The following is a 20,560-nucleotide window of genomic DNA, read 5'->3' as shown; positions in this document are numbered from 1 at the left end:
TTATTTCAACTTAAGATTTGTTAAAGGAGATGTTTTTTGCCATTGGAAACTTATCAGAGAAATTTGAGTTAAGAACGAATCATGAATTGGAAAGAACTCAGAAGCACAAAAGGCCCAGTTACTCCACTCCAGAACAGCAGGTGTTATTTATAGAGGTGAAAGGATGCACAGAATTAGCATGATTGGTTCCAGCTCCGCCCTCTGCCTTGTCGGGACGTGGTCTGATCAGTTGGAAGCTCTAGATTGGCTGAAGCCTGGCTGCTTATGGTTGGCCGAGACTGGGCTGTTGTTGGACTCCAAAGTTACATTTGAGTTGTTAGGTTGCAGCTCCTTACCAGGACCTCAGAGCATGGTTCCAGCCTCCTGACTATGTATTTTACAAGGCAGATTATTTGTGTAGTTTAAGGAGCTGCATCACTCACTCTAGATGACACTTTTATAAGGCAGCATGTGATGTTTAAATGAGGGTGTATTTTAATTGCAATTATTTTCAATTAAGCTCTCTTGCTGGGGGCCTAGGTGAGAGAGCTTGATATTGAAAGGAAACAGGCAAACCTCATTATATTTCATATAGAGGAAAGGTAACTTGTGGCTACTAGAAATAGTTTACACAATGATAGACATACAAGTCTCATGGAGCTATGCCAGAGTCAAAGTAGTCTTGTTATCAGATTCTGCAATATAAATATCATCAGGAAAGATGTATATAACCTCAGCCTTAAAAGAGCTCCTTCAAGGCCAAAGTCCTCAGCTAACCCCTGCAGCCCAAACTAGTACAGAACAGGTACACAAGGAAGACCATGGTTTGTTGGGTTCCAGAATTATTTCTTTTTCAGATAGGGTCCTCCTCTGTAGTCCAGGCTGATCTTGAACTCATAGCAATCCTCTTGCCCCAGGCTTTCAAGTACTAGGATTACAGATGCGACCAAGGCAGGTTTAATCACATCTCAAACATTTTGCCATGTTCAAACTGAAAAAAGAATGTTTTCAGCCAGTAATAACCGGTTTCCCATTTTCCTGCTAGAAGCTGAGGCATCTTAATAAACAATCTTACATGTGATGTGTTTCCCTGTTTAAAAGCTCTTTTAATGTTGTTCAAATCTTAGATGGTCTTTTAATAAAAAACCCAGAGCCAGATATCAGGGTGAAAGCTGAAAAATCAGAGAAGCAGAACAGCCAGCCATTAGTTCTTACCTCTACGAAATCCTCAGCCTATAGAGAGTGAGTTCCTGTTTCCTCACGCCTTATATACCTTTCTCTGCCCAGACATCACTTCCTGGGATTAAAGGCTTGTGTGCTTCCCAAGCAAAGGCATGAGATCTCAAGTGTATGTGTGTGGGTGTGTGTAGGCAGTTGTGAGCTGTCCAGTGTGGGTGCTGAGAACTGATCCCATCCTCTTTACCACTGAGCCATCTCTCTTGCTCATAGGTAATAGTTTTTTGTTTTTTGCTTTTTTAATATGTGATCCCTCAGGAATCAAAGTAAAAATGAGACATGGGATTGCTTCTAACTGAAAGTTTCTGCACAACAAAGCAATCAACAGAGCTGACTGACAAGGAACCCTGAGAAACAACCTATGGAGGGGGAGGAGTGAGAAAAGGAGGAGAGGACACCAGGGGCAGCCACCCAGCCACACAATCAACCACAGAGTAAGGAGAGAAAGGAGTATAGAATAGAGAAAGGTAAAAGCCCAGAGGCAAAAGGTAGACTGGATAATTTAAGAAAAGCTGGCTAGAAACAAGCCAAGCTAAGGCCAGGCATTCATAAACAAGAATAAATCTCCATATGTTTATTTGGGAGCTGGGTGGGGGCCCCAAAAGAGTAAGAGTTAAAAAAAAAAAACAAAAAACAAAAACAAAACAACTACAGTCCTAATTTAATCCCAGTAATGAAAACAAAACAACAACAAAAAAACCCCCTGTAACTACCATAGGATCCAGCAATCCTACTGAATCTTTTGTGTATCTAAGGATCATGAAATCTGTCTTTCAAGGTTACCTATATCCCATGTCTGCTGCATTATAATTCACAATAGCCAAGATATGAGCCAACCTAAATGTCTACTCCTCTGGGGAAATATTCTCTCCTGGAAGAAGCTCAGAAAATTATAAGACTTACAAAGCCCCTCCCCACATTTACATGTTGGGGAGACTGTAGACAGGCAAGGTTTGTTGCAACAAGATGTTAAGGGAGCTCCAGGATGCAGCTTTTGTGAGTCATCACTGGTGTGTGTGTGTGTGTGTGTGTGTGTGTGTGTGTGTGTGTGTGTCACAGAGGGAGTCTGCTGGTGATACAGCTAGACTTGGGTGGAATAGTTTCTTTGGTTTGCCATTGGTGCCATCCTGATGAAGAGGTATTTGTTCAGGTCTCCCCAGGAAAAGTCATGCAATACAACCGGTACCTGGGCAGGAACCGACAGAACCAAAGATGAGCTGGGGGGTGGGGTGGTGCTTGCCTCCTGTAACCAGTGATTGAGGCTGAGCTGAGGGCAGTGTCTGTGGAGTAATCCTGATACAGTCCTTTTCCCCTGTGGTACAGCATGGTGTATCTCTTTGCTGTTGAAGCAGTTACGCGCTCTGATAGAACATGCTGCCAAAGCTGAGCTGTCTGAAAGTGAATCTTTTTTGGGGGTAATGTTGAAGTGACTGTCTTTCCTGTATGATATGGTATGCGCTAGTATGCATCCTTGTTGAATGGGGTCCATTTTACAACTATCTCCCAAACAGCTGAGGGATTAGAGAATACATTGTAGTTGCCCAGGGTTGAACATACGGGACAAAATTCTAAGCAAGCCGTGATGGCTGTTGTGTGGCCTTTGCAGTGGCCAACAAGACATGCGCAGTTGAGGCGAAGCTGTTTGCAGGACGAGCTTGCCCATGTAAGGGCGGAATCCCAGCAGGAGAAGCACGCAGATGCTTTCCTTTCTGCACTGGCCTCTGATTTGGCAGGGAAGGTGGGAAAAGGGAATATGGGGAGGAAGTGCTAGCTTGCCATTTGGTGTAGCTGGCAGGGTGCAAGGGAACCAGAACAAGCTTGATCTAAAGAGTGCTTCCTGGTCCAGAAACTTGGAGCCCAGGAAAGGATTAGACAGTGAAGAGGGAGGCAGTGAGGGAGGAGATGCCCTCAAATCCAACCTTTAACAGAGAGGAAGGGGAAATCCATGATTCAAGCATGCAGGCTGGGCTTGAATATGGTTCAGTGTAAGAATCCACGATCATCAGGAAACACTCTGCATTTAACTCCTTTAATTGGGGGGGGCATTTAAAGAATGAAAAGTCCTGCACAAGATGGCTTATGAGGCTGAGCCATATGGGGACAGATGGGATTGGTCTGTAATATACTACATAGCCTGAGGCAATATGAGAGAAAAGGCTCGGATGAGCCCTTAGGGACACTAAGTTGTCACTGGCTGAGCTCTCCATAATTATCAGGAAATGGAAGATACAATATAGAAAGGATAGGTAGTAGTAAGGAAACTGGGCATAAGAGAGATGTTTGGATGCCACAGATGGTCACAGGACAGCTAGAAAGAGATTGGGTCAGCAGAAAACTTGGGACTCTGAGCCTATGGGCATACAACTCCATCACGGAGAAGCCCATGACAGCATGGGTGAGGATGGAAGCTGCATTTCTGGAGCTCCTTTTATGGTAGGACACAATCTTTAGGAGGGAGGAGAGCCCTTGGTGGATCTAATGATTTAGATTGGCACAAACGTTTGTTTCGTACGGCACTAAAGCTCTCGGGATATGAGAGAAGGGCAAAGAAGTCTGTCCAGGTCACTTGAAGGCAAATGTGACGTTTTAAATACTGAGCTGGAGTTCCTATGAAAAAATTAACAGAATACCAAATGTAGAGCTAGTGAGCTTCTGAATGCTTGAAAGCCTAGATAACGTACACAAAGCACAATGATGAGATGGTGAGGTGGAAGGGCTAAGCCCACCACAGGGATGGGCAGTCATGCTCCAGAGAATGCAGTATTTGCTTCTCCTGTGCAGGAAAGCAGAGTAAGATTGTTCACCCAGCTTGGGGCCCCTTCAGCAGCTGGGTGTGGCTGATGGAAAGGCCAAGGTCAGGGTGTTGTCCTAGAGCCTATCAGAACCAGGGAGCTGGCGCCAGTGGCAGGCATGGCAGGTGAAAGCCCAGCTTTGCGTGTCCTTGACCCTTAGCTGGGTGACCCTTAGCAGTGGTGGGGCATGCCTTTAATCCCAGCACTCAAGAGGCAGAGGTAGGTGGATCTCTGTGAGTTTGAGGCCAGCCTGGGCTACAGAGTGAGTTCCAGGATAGACAAGGCTACACAGAGAAACTATCTCGAAAAACCAAAAACCAATCAATCAAACAAACAAAAAAACCAAAACCAAAACCAACCCCCCTCCCCCAAACCAAACCAAACCAAACCAACAACGACACCAGCAGGGGTGGGAAGTGTGCGATGTCTCCATGGTGACGGGAATACCACAGGATGCGGGAGCCAGAGGGCTCACAGCAATGACAGGAGGACCAGATGGATAAAGTCCCCATCCGTGTTCCCAGTGTTGTTCCTTTGACAAGACAACTGATACAAGTGATGGGACAGTTTTGTGCACTGGTAGACTGATTTTTAAATAACCCGTTAGCCATCTAAGACACTCTCATTTGTAATGGGTAATGACAGGTCTTCAGATGAAGATCCTGCCACCTTCTGTAAAGAGGTTTCATTACATAATATTAGCCTTTGAGTATTTAATTTAAAGGATTTAAAAAGAGCAGCTGTAAGGACTGTAAAAATGGCAGTTAAGGAGACGATAAGGCACTCCCAGGAGCCATAAGGTTATTGAATGGAAAGTCCCAGTGTCCAGGATGGCTGGTCTCCCTTTGAGTTGTTGGTAGGGGAGGCTTCACAAATCATAAAGGCTATTGCCACAGTCGTTGACTGCATACCACAGACAGAACATCCTTTGGTTGCCAGATATGGATAAATCAAGCTAGCCAGGAGATGGGCGCTGGTATGAGATCGCAAGGCCACTCCCCACATAAGTGGTTAATGTCTCCAGCAGGGTGAGCTGCCTGCAGTACTGGAGGGGGCTCCAGGGATACAGCTCCTATGAGTCTTCACCCATGCTATGGCAGGCTTTTCTGTGATGGAATTGTATACCCACGCTCCTCTACGTAACACCACTAAACTCACTGATCCACTAAGGTAGACTTGGGTAGAACTGTTTCTTTGGTATGTGCCCTAGTTAGGGTGAACAAGCATGTGTTTATGCCTACCCAGAAAAAGCCATGCAACATCCTGAAAACGGACAGGAAAACATATTAAACAGCTTCTGAAAAGAAGGAAGTCCTGTGATTTGTGGTATCAATGTGTTATCTCATTAAGTGAAATAAATCAGGTACAGAAAGACAACACTACATGGTCCCAGTTAAGTGTGGAATCTAAAAGTGTGAAACTTATGGAAGCAAAGTGGAGTGGTAGTTTCCAAAAGTAGCAGAGAAAGGGAAAATACTGGTAAAAGGGTACAGATTTCAGTTGTGAGTAGCACAGCATGGTTACAATAGTCGATACATTGTTGAAATTCTGTAAGGGAATTGGTCTTAAATATTTTTATACACACAAGATACAGAAAATTGGGACAGTATGTGGGTGGTATACACATAAACACAACCTGTTTTCCCCCACAGTCATTTTTTCCTTATTATTAAAAATATTTTTGTAAGCAATTTTGATCATTGCATGAGTTATATATACACCATACATTAGTGACTTTTCTTTAAAACATTTGTGTTTTGGGGTATGTCATGTCAAGGTATGCATGTGGAGGTTCAGGACAACTTGTGGGAGTTGGTTCTCCCTTTCTACCAGGCAGGTACTAGGGCTTGAACTCAGGTCATCTGGCTTGGCAGCAAGCTCCTTTACCTGCTCAGTCATCTCTTCAGTCCTACTTAGCTATTTAAAACCTTTTCACTGTCTAGCTCAATGATAAACATTTTTTAGACACACTTTTGAGATTATTTTACTTTATTTAATTAATTTTAGGCAGGGTCTTGCTGTGTAGCTCAGGTGGGCTCTGAACTGTGGTCTTTCTGCCTTTTCTAAGTGTTGGGATCACAGGGATACCACCACAAAGGCTTTCAAATTCTGTACTCTTAATGCAGATCCCAACGGGGGTGGGGGTGGGGGTGGGGGTGGTGGATCTGAAATGAACGCTGTTGATGTGGGCTTACCTCATCATTTACCGGAAAGGTAAGCTGCACCCCTAAAACAACACGAGGACCTCAATACCAACACTGCCTTTACAAGAGAAAAAGGCTGCTTAAAAATCCTCGTTGTGGGTTTGAGAGGTTGAGGTAGGAGCCTCCACTCTGGCATACCTAGAACCCACATGGTAGAAGAGAACTGAATCCTGCAAGTTTTCCTCTGACCTCCACCTGTGACAAGAACGCTCTCTCCCTAACAACGAATGGATATTAACAAAAATTTTAAAGTTCATTTCCTATGTATAAAGTGAAGAATACATATTTTACAGACCTGTTGGCACATTTACATGTGTTGGTGTATACTGCGTTTGACGTGGTCTCTAACGTGACTCCAGCAGATGAGTGTTAGTAGTACATGCATCTCTGTGCCCGGGTATGGCTTCAATACATGAAGCAGTACTGCTACGGAGTCCTGCAGTAGACAGTGGTGAATGCATGCTCACAGAGCAGCTATACAAATGCAACACGTGCTCAAATTCCCTAAGTGGTCACCACTTCGGCAAAATGCCTCTCCAGTGATCTGTCTGTAGAAGTGATGTGTAACTGAGTACGGCTTAAGTCTTAATAATTTAAGGTGAAAGATTTAAGATCTGAGGATGGAAAAGAAATGCAACTTCAATTATAAATTTCTAAACTTTGGGGGAAGTTTATTAAAAGTAACATGTAAAACATCTTCACATTCAGAGGAAAAGAACCCCACAAATGTCTTGGGAATGAATGTGTGCTTTAATTGTTACCATGTAAAACATTTTCATACGACAAACTACTTGTAAATGTTTGTTCACGGCTTTGTGAGAAAATCAAGTGTTCTGTGTGGTAGAAATAACAGCAAATTGGAATTAAGAAATAGTGGATTCTAGCCCACAAGTTAGCTGTAGAACCTTCTAAGTCTTCTGGTCACAAAAGCCTTCCTTTACTATTTAAAGAGATCAGTCTGATCTTTAAATTCCCACCCAGCTTCAAAGTACAAAGTGTGTGTGTTCATATTGAAATGTTTATCTTATATTCTCCTGCCCTCCACTAGACACTGTTTATTGTATTCATATTCACACCTGAGTGCTTACATTCAATGCCTATTTCTCTACCTTAGACAACCAAGTTAATAACTAAGTCTAAATGACAAAGTGCCCCTGTACAGAGTGTCTAGCTTCTTAAAAAGGCATAAAACCAGAAATGGAGGGATGGCTCAGTGGGTGAAGGCATCTGCCACCAAGGCCAGTGACCTGAGTTTAGTCGTGGTGGAAGGAGAGAACCGACTCTCACAAGTCGTCCTCTGGCTTCCACATGTGCTGTGACACATGTGCACAGCCACACACATAAACACACAAAATAAATAAATGTCAAAAAATTGAGCTGGAAAGATGGCTCCGTGGTGAAGAGCACTGGCTGCTCTTCCAGAGGACCTGGGTTCAATCCCCAGCACCCACATGGCAGCTCACACCTGTCTGGAACTGCAGTTTCAGGGGACCTGAGACCCTCACAGACACACATGCAGGCAAATGCACAGGAAAAAGTAAATTTTATGGTATAACAGATTAGTACTTAAAAGAAAATATAACTATTATGTTAGAACAAATAATTCTATACTAACATGGTTGTTACGTTCAATATATTTATACATCCTATTGCTATTTTTGAAAATTTTGCTAATTTGGAAAAATTTGAACTTAAAAGATTCCCTTACTTCTATATATTCTAGAGAAACATGAGTTAGTTCCAAGACACAGAGAAATCCCATTACCTTAAAGGGCCATACTCACCAGCATCTAAGATCCAAGTGTTTACTCTCTGGTAGCTTTGTGTATCTGCTTTCCTACAAGACCACAGACTGAGAGAGGTCTGGCGGACAAAGAAGGATCACTAGGAGGCATGTGCCCACAGAAGATCAGGACTCCGCTGCCTCACCCACTCATTTCCATCCGTACTTGGTGCTAGCTCAGTGCAGGGCAGCTCCAAAGTATTCTTATCATGGTACACAAAGTAAAGTGACTAACTGTTAGGATCCACAGAGACAAGACAGTTTCTAGTGGCTATCCCTGGATGTATCCAAAAAGTCCCATTTCTCCTAGTTTATTAAAAAATATGGTTGAAACCCAAGGTACACTCACTTCTCAATGTCCTGTTCCTGAAATGCTGTGAAAGCTGAGGAGGGGCCCTCTGTCTCCCCAACCCCAGCACTCAGCCTGAGTTTGAATGTTACTCACAGATTGATTTTATATAATGCACACTCACACAGTAAGTTTATTGTTAAATTATTATGGTACCATATGCAGAATCAAGGGGTTGTAAGAAGTAAGGGGTTGATCTCCTTGTGCACTGACATGGGAATTCTTGAATAAATGAACAAATTATCAGCTAGGAAAGAAAACTGGAGCAAAGATTTTCTATAAGTCTTCTAATCCCTCTAATAGTTATGGAAAACATGCTCAAAAATTTAGAAAAACATTTTTAACATTAGACATATTAATAAATAAGCTATATTTACCTCAATAAATTGAAAAGACTTCATCAGTTTTAAGGGCAGTCTATATCTGGCTAATGAAATTATAAATATAATGTAGGCATCAAAAAATACAGGGGTGGCATAGTTTAAATTTTCCCGAATGTTGGAACTGTTAATGCTGAGTTTCCAGTTCCAGGATTGTCCACTCCCCGAGAGGTGAACACTCTTCAGAGGGGACACTGGCCATGGTGGCACTTGCTGAGGAACCATCCAGTGGGGATGACACTTCACTCCATCTGTTCCAAGTGTCAGCACGTGCTGAACCCTGAGGGTCTGAGCTATCTCGAGCTAGAAAGAGTGTCTGGTTGATTAAATACTGTGCTAAACTTAGGTCTTCAGGAAGAGAACTTGTGACATTTAAGTTTGCGTCTTGTTCAGAGAGCAGCTGTCTCAGGAGTGTCCAGTCCTGTTTTGCAAAGTGCTGATCGTCTTCAGAGTCCCTGTCTATGACATGGATTTCTGATCCCACTTTCTGCTCAAATGCTTCTGTTATATCCACCTCATAGACTGGAGAGAGGGTTTGTGAAGGCCGGTGGTCATACATGCAGGTTTGTGCCAGTGTGCCACAATCCTCTATGTCTCCTGAAATAATTCATAATACTACACAATGTAAAAATTGCACATCGATACCCCTCAGAGTCTTGCAGAACAATATTAACACCATATAACAGTATTAACTCCCCTCAGAAAAACACAACAAGGAAAAAAATAACATTTTTACAAAATTGACAAAATTTTTGAGGCATTTATTTTTCTGTTAAAAAATTCAAGGGTAATGTTTAGCAGCAAAATCAACATAGGTAACTAACAATAATTTTCTACATTTTAGTTTGAAAACTTAGAATACAGAAAATAACATAAATTATTTAAACATAAACATAAAAGTACACACAAATCTACTTCACTACAATAGAAACTCAAGGAGGAAAAAAAGACAGTCATTTGGAGATATCTTAAAAATAACCCGGTTTCAGGGGTGGGGGATAAATACACTGTATCTAAAGGCTTATTTGTATATTGCACATGCAAAGGAGGATGCAAGCCAGGACAAACAAACAAAAACACAACTTTGGAAGACCTCCTGTTCTTACCACTTTACTGAATAGGGATTTCTGGTCAATATTTTTCTTAATTACGATACACAATAGTTACTCAACCAGCTACTATTGCATATTTTAACTCATTAGTCTGAATTATTGAAATAAGGAAGACATAAACACAAAACAATTAGACAAGAAATTATCTTAGCATGTGAAAGAAGACTGGGCCTTTTCATATATTATCATTGCTTCTAAATATAATCTCTTTTAGGAAACTCATCTTTTTGCTTGAAAAATTTAGAATAGAATTATATTGATACTGAAGAAAGTCTTAGTTTCTGTAAAATGCATATAAATTATAATAATTAATCTAGTTAAAATAGTTTAGTGCTTTTCAGTACATACTACTATAGTTATTGCACAGCCCTCTTAGATATATACTAGAAAATTCATAAACATATCCAATGTAAAATAAAACTTCCAACAGCGAAGAATGCTTATATTAAATCAGACACAATAATTGAAATGACACCAAACTAAGTTCCTTTTTTTTTTTCCAGGTAAGATCTAGTATGTTATCTGTGTCTAGTAAACAAGGTTTTCCACTACATACTAATTATTCACTAAGATTGTAAGCAAACAATAAATAATGAACAGCTAGCTCATTTTCATATTATTAATAAATTTAAATTCTCATTTAAAAGCTGGAACTGTAGCTTAAATATTCTAATTAAAATATAACATCCAGGGCTACAGACCACTCTACACTTCTATGAACTTATTTTCCTAAGTGTCTAGCATATCTACTTCTGTACATTACCTGAAAACACAGCATTATTAGCTTTCTTGGGAGCTGTGGAATGGCTCTCTTTCACTTGACCTTCCTGAGGCAGAACTTGGCTCGGATAGGAGTCTAGAGATTTTGTTGAGCTGATCTTTGGTATGCTGGAGCTGAGTTCTCTCTGATGAAGCTCCAGATGACACGGTCTTTCTTGAGATTTCGTGTCACCATCCACGAGCATGCTGTGCTGCTGGAAGTCATTAGCCACCTCACTTCTATTATTTACTTCTTCATCTTCTGGAGAAAGCTGTTGGCTTCCTGTGGATGGAACATCTAACCTGTTCTTTTGGTCTGTTGAGACACTCTGTTTATCTTTTCTTGAAGAGTCTTTGCTACTAGGACCCAGGAGAATGCTTTCATTTTTATATACACTACTGCCTTTATTGTTGTGTTTACAATGTACAGTAGTATCTTCACTTTCTTTTGAAAATCTGGAGTAGCCTGTCCTTCCATGGTGCTCATAAGAAACACCATCAAAAACATCAGAAGGTGAAAGAGAATCTCTAGAGGGTTGGAAGGGGGTGTGAACTTCTCCTTCATCAGACCCCACTTCTTCACATTCGTCTACTGAGAGCAACACCGACCTTCTAAACCTTTTAGTTGCAGAAAACTCACGACTTTCATGTTCAGTCCCATCTTCAAAAGCTAAGTTAATTATTCCCTGAACGTGCTGAGTACCTGAGTTGGACGGGGAGGAATTTTCCCCAGCATTTTCTGCTTCCGATCTTTCATCTTCTGTTTCATCTGCGGAAGAAGAAACCTGGTCCATTTCCTGAGCAAATGGGATAATGCCTCGTGGAATACTTTCTTTTTCCCTGGGATGGATTATCGTGGATCGAGACCAAATTTCTGGCTTTTTCCTGGGAATCTCATCATCACTCGTCGAGTTAATTTGGAAAAGGTCGTTCCCACTTTGCTTTTTCATTTTGACTTCAATTCTTAGGTTAGTGTCATACACTTTCAGTTCTTCTGGGGTGCTGGTATCACTGCTGCTTCTTCCGAGAAAGTCATGGCACAGCACAGTGCCACACTTGGAGATGCCTCTGTCATTGGAGCCCTCGTCATCCTGAGACCCTCCAGCATCATAGTCTTCAGAGCGGGGTTTTATGTCATCCGAGGACGTGGTAGCACTGCCAGTGTCCGATTCTGGGCTCTCTCTCTGATGTGTGGCACTGGTGCGCACATCCCAGGGACCCAGGAATGGAGCTTCTGGAGTTTCATGGCTCTCTGGGGTTTCTGATGTTTCCATATTTTTATAATTTTGTTCTGATGGGTATCCCAAAAGACATCTGGAAGAAACAGCTGAGCTGACTGTAGCACATTTATTGTCCTTGGTAGCAGAGTCATCGTGTAACTGGCTTTGAACTGATGATTTTCTTTCGTCTTGAACAGAGTTTAGGGTACCACTTGTCCCTTCAGGAACACACAGTAAACCTTCTTTCATTTTCACACAGTTCATACTTGGTTTAGGGTCTGTGTTTTTTCTTCCTATTTGTTTCTCTCTATCTGATAGTATATAGATTTGCTCTGCTGAGTCTGAATCACAGACTGGGTTAGAGTTTATGGAGTTTTCATTTGGACTTGAAGTCACAGATCTTAGAGCGGTGATGCTGTGACAATTCAAATTTGCATTGCAATGATTCGAGTCTCTGCAACTGGATGTGTGACTTTGATCTACACTGGTTTGTTTTGGCTTCAGCTCATGTTTTATTGACTCCTCCAGCTTTGAACTACTTCGGCATTCTAGCTGGGGTCTCCTCCTTTCTTGACTGTTTAATGGCTTCTGTGGGTGTGGTCTGCACAGGGACTGGAGTGCTTCTGCACCACTGATCTCAGAAGCCAGGTTAACCAGGGACCTGTGAGACCTCTGTTTAAGAACATGGTTCTTGTCACTGGCATTGGGAAGTATGCATTTCTGTGTGGTGGCTGCTTTGGTTTTGGAAGGTCTCTGAGAAGCCTGAGTTTGCAGCATCCCTTCTCCAGGAAGCACTTTCTGTCTTGAATCTTTGTTACTCAGAGTTCCACCTTTCTTGGACTGACCTGGGTTTTTAGGCATGGGCACCACTTTTGCATTGACCTTCTGCAAAGTTCCATGTCCTTGCCTGACAATTTTCCTCTTAGGTATTTGTTTATCTGCAGCTGGACTGTGCCTCAACTTTGTCACACTTTCATCAGACTGCCGGGAAGACACTGAAGATCTCACAGAGTGTGGGGACTCGCCATGGGATCCTAAGAAAGTTGGAAATGCAAAGTATTCTCAAATTCTGAGTGAAATTCAATGTTTTCAAATCACTTTAGAGGAAATAAATCAATAAAAGCAACCAAAGGGAGACATCTAATACTGACAGACAAGGAATAACGAACAATAAGAAAGTAAAAAAACTTTTCTATTAGTACTTAAAATATAGAGGGACTATTCCAAGACCTTAGTAAAAACCCTTATAGTAGAATCTCTCTTCATCAAGAATTTTTATCATTATTCAAAAATTGAATTTGCGTAAGTGTGTAAGAATAGAAAATCTGGCCGGGCGGTGGTGGCGCACGCCTTTAATCCCAGCACTCGGGAGGCAGAGCCAGGCGGATCTCTGTGAGTTCGAGGCCAGCCTGGGCTACCAAGTGAGTTCCAGGAAAAGGCGCAAAGCTACACAGAGAAACCCTGTCTCGAAAAACCAAAAAAAAAAAAAAAAAAAAAAAAAAAAAAAAAAAAAAAAAAGAATAGAAAATCTGATTTTCTTTTATCAAAGCAGCAAGAAAGGCCCTCTCTCTGAAGTGTTTTTTGGGGGGAGAGGGGAATAAAGACAACACAGCTAAAAATAAGAACCGACCTAAAATAAAATGGACATTTATGCAAATTGTCAGTTTTTCTTCAAACCAGAATAAACTTATACTAGAGGATGACAACTGTTGCTTATCAGGGCTAACGACCCAGATCTGCAATGAGAACCGGACTGTCGGATACAGGAAATGCAGAGTAAAGTTCATTAATTTTTCATTAAAAATCCCATTATGCATTCTGGTTAAAGTCTTAAAAATAAAATTTGGGGCACTCAAATCTGCCAACCCCAATTACCAGCTTTATTTCTGAGTGTGTTTGGGGTGGGGTGGGGTGGGGACTAGACTGGCCAGGGACATGTGAAAGGTAAACAAGTCTTCTGCCGCTGAGCTACCCAGTCCTATGAAGTCATTTATGTCTAATTTCCAGCTAGTACTAGAATATGAGTAATTTCATCTGCTTTAGTTTCCAACTGACTTTCAGTACTAATTCATTATGCAAATAAAGATCATTTTTCTGATTTTAGAACTGCTCTAACGCATGAGTGCTTAATACATAAAAAGCCACTATTTGTGTGTGTGTGCTTGTGTGTGACTATGTGTGCATGTGCATGTGTGTGCATGCCAATGGTCAATCTCAGTTGTTACTCCCTAGGAGCCTCTTAGCAGCACTTGGGGCTCACTGACGAGGCTAGGTTGTCTGGCTGGTTATCGAGCCTCAGAGATCCATCCGTCCATCCTACCTCCCCAGGGCTAAGATTCTAATGGGCTTCATTACACTTGGCTTTTCCCCCTAACCTTTATGTACTGAGACATTCCCTCAGCCCCCTTCCACCTTTCCTCCCCTTCTATGTATTTTGAGATAGTATCTCATGTAGTCCAGGCTGGTTTTGAACTCACTGTATTGATCAAGGATGACTTTAGCTTTATTTCCCCAGTGGAACGACTACAGGTCTGTACCACTAGCCCAGAAAGAAAGAAAGAAAGATTTAAAAATGGTTGCTCTATGCAGATTATGTGACCTAATCAGTATTCTTCTTTCTCAGAACACTGAAAACCACAGCATGGGGACAGGTTCTGCAGGAACTCCCCCAGCTCCTGCTGCTCCTTAAGAACCCTTCAGTGCTTTTCACAGACAGAATTCCTCTAGTCACCAAGGAAACTTCCAAGAAACCTAAGCATCTCCACAAAAGGACCAGAAACACAGATGAGACAATGACTCCTTTAAATGTCTCTCCATGAAGGACAGGAAAACCAAAATCAATCCCCTAACAACAAAATATTTATAGGAAAACCATAAACTTGAACCACGCCCCACTTTGCTCCTCTCTGACTACAGGTCCAGCCAGAGCTTTGCTTGTCTAGCTGACACAGGACCGTACCCAGAATCCTCAGGGCCACTGCAGCTTTACCTTGAATCTGAGTCAGGGTGGGAGGGGCACTCTTTGTCCGTGGCTGAGCTACTGTGTGTCCATTGCTGCTCCCTCTCTTCTTCACAGTTGCCCGTGGTGCTGGGTCATTAAGGCCTTTGCCACTCACCCTTTTTATTACACTGAGGAAAAGGATTGAACTTAGCATTACAGTGATACTCCAACACAGGAACTTACAAACACCGTATACGACCACAGCCACATATGACCACGTATCTTGTCAAGAAATAGAAATATATATCTCTTCTGAAAATAAACCTATGTTCATAAACCTTTAAGTTTTGAAATAGTAGACCATATATGATAAGACAATGCATAACTTCACATGCCATTTAGTATAGCTAGGAAACTTTTACTGCATTGCACCATTTTATATAAATATGAAATAAAGTTTAAAAATATATTTTCACTAATACATTTAAATGAAGAAAAGTTTTTAAGAATGTTCAGTTAGAAGTTAGTTTATAAACAGCAGAGACAGGTGAAGAGTCCTACCTTCCACCTATGTTAGAGTCCTGTTCATGAATGCTTTTTTTATTGGGTGCTCCATTGGTAATTCTTGAAACTGGTCGAGATTTTACAGCTATAAATAAGAAGTATCAGCCATGAGAAAGAGAACATTAAAAATAGTAACAAATTGGATAAATATACAGGTTAGACGCTAAAAATCAAGTGCTGACTGGGGAAAGACCATGTTCTCTCATTTTGCACATATGCATTAAAAACACATTTTATCACTTAAAAGTGATTAAAGCATCCAAGGATCATTCTTTCTGGGAAATTTTAAGTACTGGGACTTACTAACAATCAGGGCTTCAGGGCTGGGGTACAGCTTGTTTAGCAGAGTGCTTGCCTGGCGTGATGGGACGCAACTGTCATCCTAACACCCAGGAGGCAGAGGAGGGAGGACCAGAGTTCAGAGTCATCAGCGACACAGCAAGTTTGAGGCCAGCACGGGCTACCAGAGAGAGCCTAGCTCAAAAAAAACTTCTTGGCGCTTCGAGTTGGTGATGTAGATTGTTTGTGCAGCATGTATAGGGCCATGGGTTCGTTCTCTCTCTCTCTCTCTCACACACACACACAAACACAGAATGTTAACTGAGTGCTGACCCACCTACAGTTGACACAACTCCATTACTCAATGCCTGTCCTGGAGAGTCACTCAAATGCGGCTTCTCGTCAGATGACCTGTCTCCCACCGATCCGTTTTCTTTGGGCTCATCCACACATCCAGTGGAAGTCAGAAGCTCCATACTTGAATCTGCAGATCTACTGGAAGGTCCCACAGTGGTGCGGCATGAAGAATCTTTACTTGCCACTGTTTTCAAAGGCTTGGCTCTGGGTTGCACATTCAGGTTTGCAGTGAGGACCTTGGGCCTGGCCCCCGTGGTCTGCGCTTCTTGGCGCCTTACTCCTTTCCCATGCACCGAGTCCTTCTGTCCATCTGCTGCCACTCTTGCTGGTCTTTCTACAACTTTGGATGACAGATCTTCCAACTTGGTGTTATCACTGTTTTCTATCTGGGGCTTTATTATAGTTTTAGACTTGCCAGAAACATTTTTCCCCTCAGTTTTCAATTCTTTTGTAACTTTGGATATTTTTGTATTATCATCATGCTTGAATGCTTTATTTACACTATTTCTGTTAGTGCTGGATGTATGTCCAGCTGCTCCTAACCCATCAGATTTCATCTTCTGATTAGTAGAGAGATATGTTCGACACGGTGTTTTGTTATTTTCTGTCCAGGGTCTTTTTTTTATAACATCAACTTCAGAACCTTGTCTCCTTTGCTAAAAGAAAAAGAGAAAAATCTTATAAATTGACAAGTCTTTGATATAGAATACTTTATGTTTCAATAAAGTTTTGGTTTTGTTATTGTTATTTATTGAGACAGTGTCTAACTATATAGCTCTGGCTGGCCTGGAACTCGTTCTGTAGATCAGGCTGGCCTTGAACTCACAGAGATCTACCTGCCTCTGCCTCCCAGTGCTGGGATTAAAGGTGTGCACCATGATACATGGCTTCAGTGAAGTTTTCATAAGGAACAATTTAGTAAAGCTCACATTAAGCTAGGCAAGCGCTCTCCCAAGGAACGGCACAGCTCTGGCTCTTAAATCCCTGTGAGGATTTAGGATCACTCAAAATGTTTTTTACATCATTTTTTTTCAATCATTTTTCATTAAAAACTTTAGGTTTCTAACTATATTACCTCAATCAAATCTGAAACGCAGTACTAAATGTTTATTTAATTTGTGGTGTTACAATAGAAATTAATCCCCGAAGACTCAGGCTATCCTGAGTAAGTAACACTTGAGAGTTTCTGAAGCCCATTGTCAGGGTCCATGTTAACATTTTTATCTATCATTTCACTTTCATCCTTAAAAGCAACCCTGTGAAATAGCTCCTGTGGCTATCTTCATTTGTTGGATTAAGAAATTAGGTATGAAAGCAGACATGTGGCTGGGTGGTGGTGGCGCACGCCTTTAATCCCAGCACTTGGGAGGCAGAGGCAGGCAGATCTTTGTGAGTTCGAGGCCAGCCTGGTCTACAGAGCGAGATCCAGGAAAGGCACAAAGCTACACAGAGAAACCCTGTCTCGAAAAACAAAACAAAACAAAAAACAAAACAAAGCAGACATGTGACTTACCCAAGGTCACATGCCTGGAAAGGACAGAATTGGGACTTGAGCTCATGATTTATTGTTATTAGGATGTAGTCATCTAAATGGTATCATCAAGGGACATTATAAAAATTTTCACTAAAAATTCTTCAACTTAATGCCAGGAAGAGAGTAGGTTTAAAAAAAAAAATCCTAGATGGTCATACAGTACTAGCCATCTATAGTCTGTGGAGGAAAAGACATCCTGAGAACAGCTGAAAAGGAGGAGAACCCAAGGCACAGAGAAGACTACTCAACCATTCTCTGGCCTGACCTCGACAGGGAAGGGAACAGCAACAACCTCAAAGATGGTGGGAATTTTAGAATAAAATATTGTAAAAACATCAACATATGTAAACAATGCTGATTTTTTCCCCTTGGCAAAGCTGAATGAGACTGTAGGCAGAGCTTATATTGTCTTTATCTTTTATAATTAAACCCCCTTTATATTCCACAACATACTGGCGGGGTCCAAGAATGTTTGTAACTGCTGTTAAAATAAGCATGTAGTGCCGGGCGGTGGTGGCGCACGCCTTTAATCCCAGCACTCGGGAGGCAGAGGCAGGAGGATCTCTGTGAGTTCGAGGCCAGCCTGGTCTACAGAGTGAGATCCAGGAACGGCGCAAAGCTACACAGAGAAACCCTGTCTCGAAAAACCAAAAAAAAAAAAAAAAAAAAATAAGCATGTAGTGATATATCATTCAAGGCTTAATTTCTAAATATATAAAGGCTCTGTATATGAGAAAATGGAAATACTTGGACAACACACATGTATATGCATACATGTATATGTATAAAGAGTAAATAAAGGCTAAATCTAGGAAAAAGCCAGGTGTAGTGATAATGGAATCAGTAGGTTATTGTCTCAGCTTTGGCTTACTGGGCCTGGGATATTTTGGAAATTTTAAGCATATTTTGGCTTTTATTATGTCTATCTGTAGAGTGGAGAATGGTTTTCTTCAGAACAGTGTTCCAGAATTCTAACTGTTGTAAACTTTTCTTCATTTCTTATTTTCTTGACCAAGTCTTAACATGAAACATAATATTCCTCCCCGCCTCTGTTTTTCAAGACAGGGTTTCACTGTGTAGCCCTGGTTGTCCAGGAACTCACTGTGTAGACCATGCTGGCCTCAAATGCACAGAGATCCACCTGATTCTGCTTCCCGAGTGCTGGGATTTAAGGCACACACCACCGTGCCTGGCAGATTTCTCTATTTTTATTTTTTATTTTATTTATTATTATTATTATTATTATTATTTTTTGGTTTTTTTGAGACAGAGTTTCTCTGTGTAGCTTTGCGCCTTTTCCTGGAGCTCGCTCTGTAGACCAGGCTGGCCTCGAACTCACAAAGATCCACCTGCCTCTGCCTCCCAAGTGCTGGAATTAAAGGCGTGTGCCACCACCGCCCGACTGATTTCTCTATTTTTAACACTGACAGCTTAGCATGCTTTGCCGTAAGGCCTCTTCCCCATGCTTAATTAAAACTGATCCCACTTAGCTCAGTGTACCATTATCTCTGTGAACTTTGAACTGTTATGCTGTGGGTAAATTTATGTATTACATGAGATAAATATATCCTTTAGAAATTTCACATTAATATCATATAGCACGATAAGGATTCAGTTCTATACGTCTCTAGGCAGCCTTAAGAATTATGTCTGCAAAGTTTACACACATTTTTATAAATGCACAGCCAACTGGAGGTGGTCACCAGTTTACTGACAAAAGTGAAAAAGGCGGACCCGTCTTCTCAAAGGAGACCTACTTCCGTTCCACATCTTTTCTACTTTAGTGGTACTTCAGACTTCTTTTGAGACAAGGTTTTTCTGTGTTGGCCATGAACTCACAATTCTCCTGCCTCAGTCTCCCTAGTGTTGGGATTACTAACTTAGACTACAATGCCCAGCTTATAAACAAACTCACAAGACAGAACAGTATGAGTCACTATGTATCTAATATCCAGCAGTAATAATTACCAATTCATATTTTGTTTGTACCCACCCCCATTTTATTTTGAAACAAGCAACAACAATTAGAGTTTGTTCTATTTTGCTGGCTCAGCAGCAGGACAAGGCCTAGCACACCACAGGGTAGATTTCCAGCACTGCAAAGAAACCAAACCAGACAAACAAAACCTAGTCAAAGAAGCTGGGGAAAGTACACAGAAAAACGAACAAGCAAGAGCGGGTTGTGAGGGGGCACAGAACACACTCAGCAAGGCTGGGAAGTCAGGCTCCCACGCTCACAGAACGGAAATTTTAGGTGAGCAGGAGAGTTCAAAAGTGTTTTTTGTTTGTTTTTTTTTGTTTGAAGACAGGTTTTCATTAGCCAAGCTGGTTTCGGACTACATCCATTTCCCAGGGCTGGGACTGGAGGAGTGCACCAATACTCTTGGCTCTGAGGGGGCTGCAGTGTGCAATTCTCATTAGACGCTGGGGAATGTGGGGTGCAATTCTCAATTTATTAGACGCTGGGGAATGTGGGGTGCAATTCTCAATTTATTAGACGCTGGGGAATGTGAGGTGTAATTCTCAATTTATTAGATGCTGGGGGCTCAGGTCGTGATGCACAGCAGAATATGAAACACTCCAGAAAGCAATCCCAGGAGGTTTGCTGACAAACCCCCATGTCCCAGTTTCCAATCAGAGATATTTAGGGGGTTATATCACGGCTGCAGAAGTAGTAGTTCCTACCTACTGGGTTATAAGGAAGAAAACAGTATTCCCCATCTAATTTTCAACGGAAATATGTTTTTTACATTCTAAATTAGAATGCTAAATGAATAGTCCATATTATCACTGGAATATGCACAGTCTCATTTTGTACTTACATATTTTATTGATTACATGAATATCTGTATAATATAATACCATTTGGAAGGAAGAAAAATACATTTCAGGCTATAATAAAATCACCAAATAATTTTTTTAAAAAGGAAAAATAGCAAAATTGCCATTTTAATGTTTTAAGAATGGGGTGCAGTCAGGTTACTCTGACGATTACACAGGAAGTCTCTAGAACCTTGTCATGTTCTGGTTAACAGGAAGGCAGTCTAAAAGCAGAAATCAAACAGGATCAT

The 20,560-nt window shown here is 41.5% G+C and overlaps 1 protein-coding gene across 2 annotated transcripts in view; it reads right to left on the bottom strand.

Annotated features, from left to right (window-relative positions):
- Positions 1–8,456: 8,456 nt before the first annotated feature.
- Positions 8,457–20,560, bottom strand: part of Btbd8 (BTB domain containing 8) — a 70,146-nt gene continuing 58,042 nt past the window's right edge. For both annotated transcript variants that reach the window (XM_052735679.1, XM_052735680.1), the window contains 5 exons: positions 15,936–16,611; positions 15,317–15,404; positions 14,804–14,943; positions 10,599–12,848; positions 8,457–9,320 (listed from right to left, as the gene is read on the bottom strand). In XM_052735679.1, the coding sequence (XP_052591639.1) occupies positions 8,851–9,320; positions 10,599–12,848; positions 14,804–14,943; positions 15,317–15,404; positions 15,936–16,611 (3,624 nt within the window). In that variant the 3' untranslated portion in view covers positions 8,457–8,850. The remainder of the gene's footprint in view (positions 9,321–10,598; positions 12,849–14,803; positions 14,944–15,316; positions 15,405–15,935; positions 16,612–20,560) is intronic.

Source organism: Peromyscus californicus, unplaced genomic scaffold (assembly GCF_007827085.1).
Source record: "Peromyscus californicus insignis strain IS unplaced genomic scaffold, ASM782708v3 Scaffold_13__1_contigs__length_99412109, whole genome shotgun sequence".
Taxonomy (NCBI): domain Eukaryota; kingdom Metazoa; phylum Chordata; class Mammalia; order Rodentia; family Cricetidae; genus Peromyscus; species Peromyscus californicus.
This window is presented reverse-complemented; position numbering and strand designations above follow the sequence as displayed.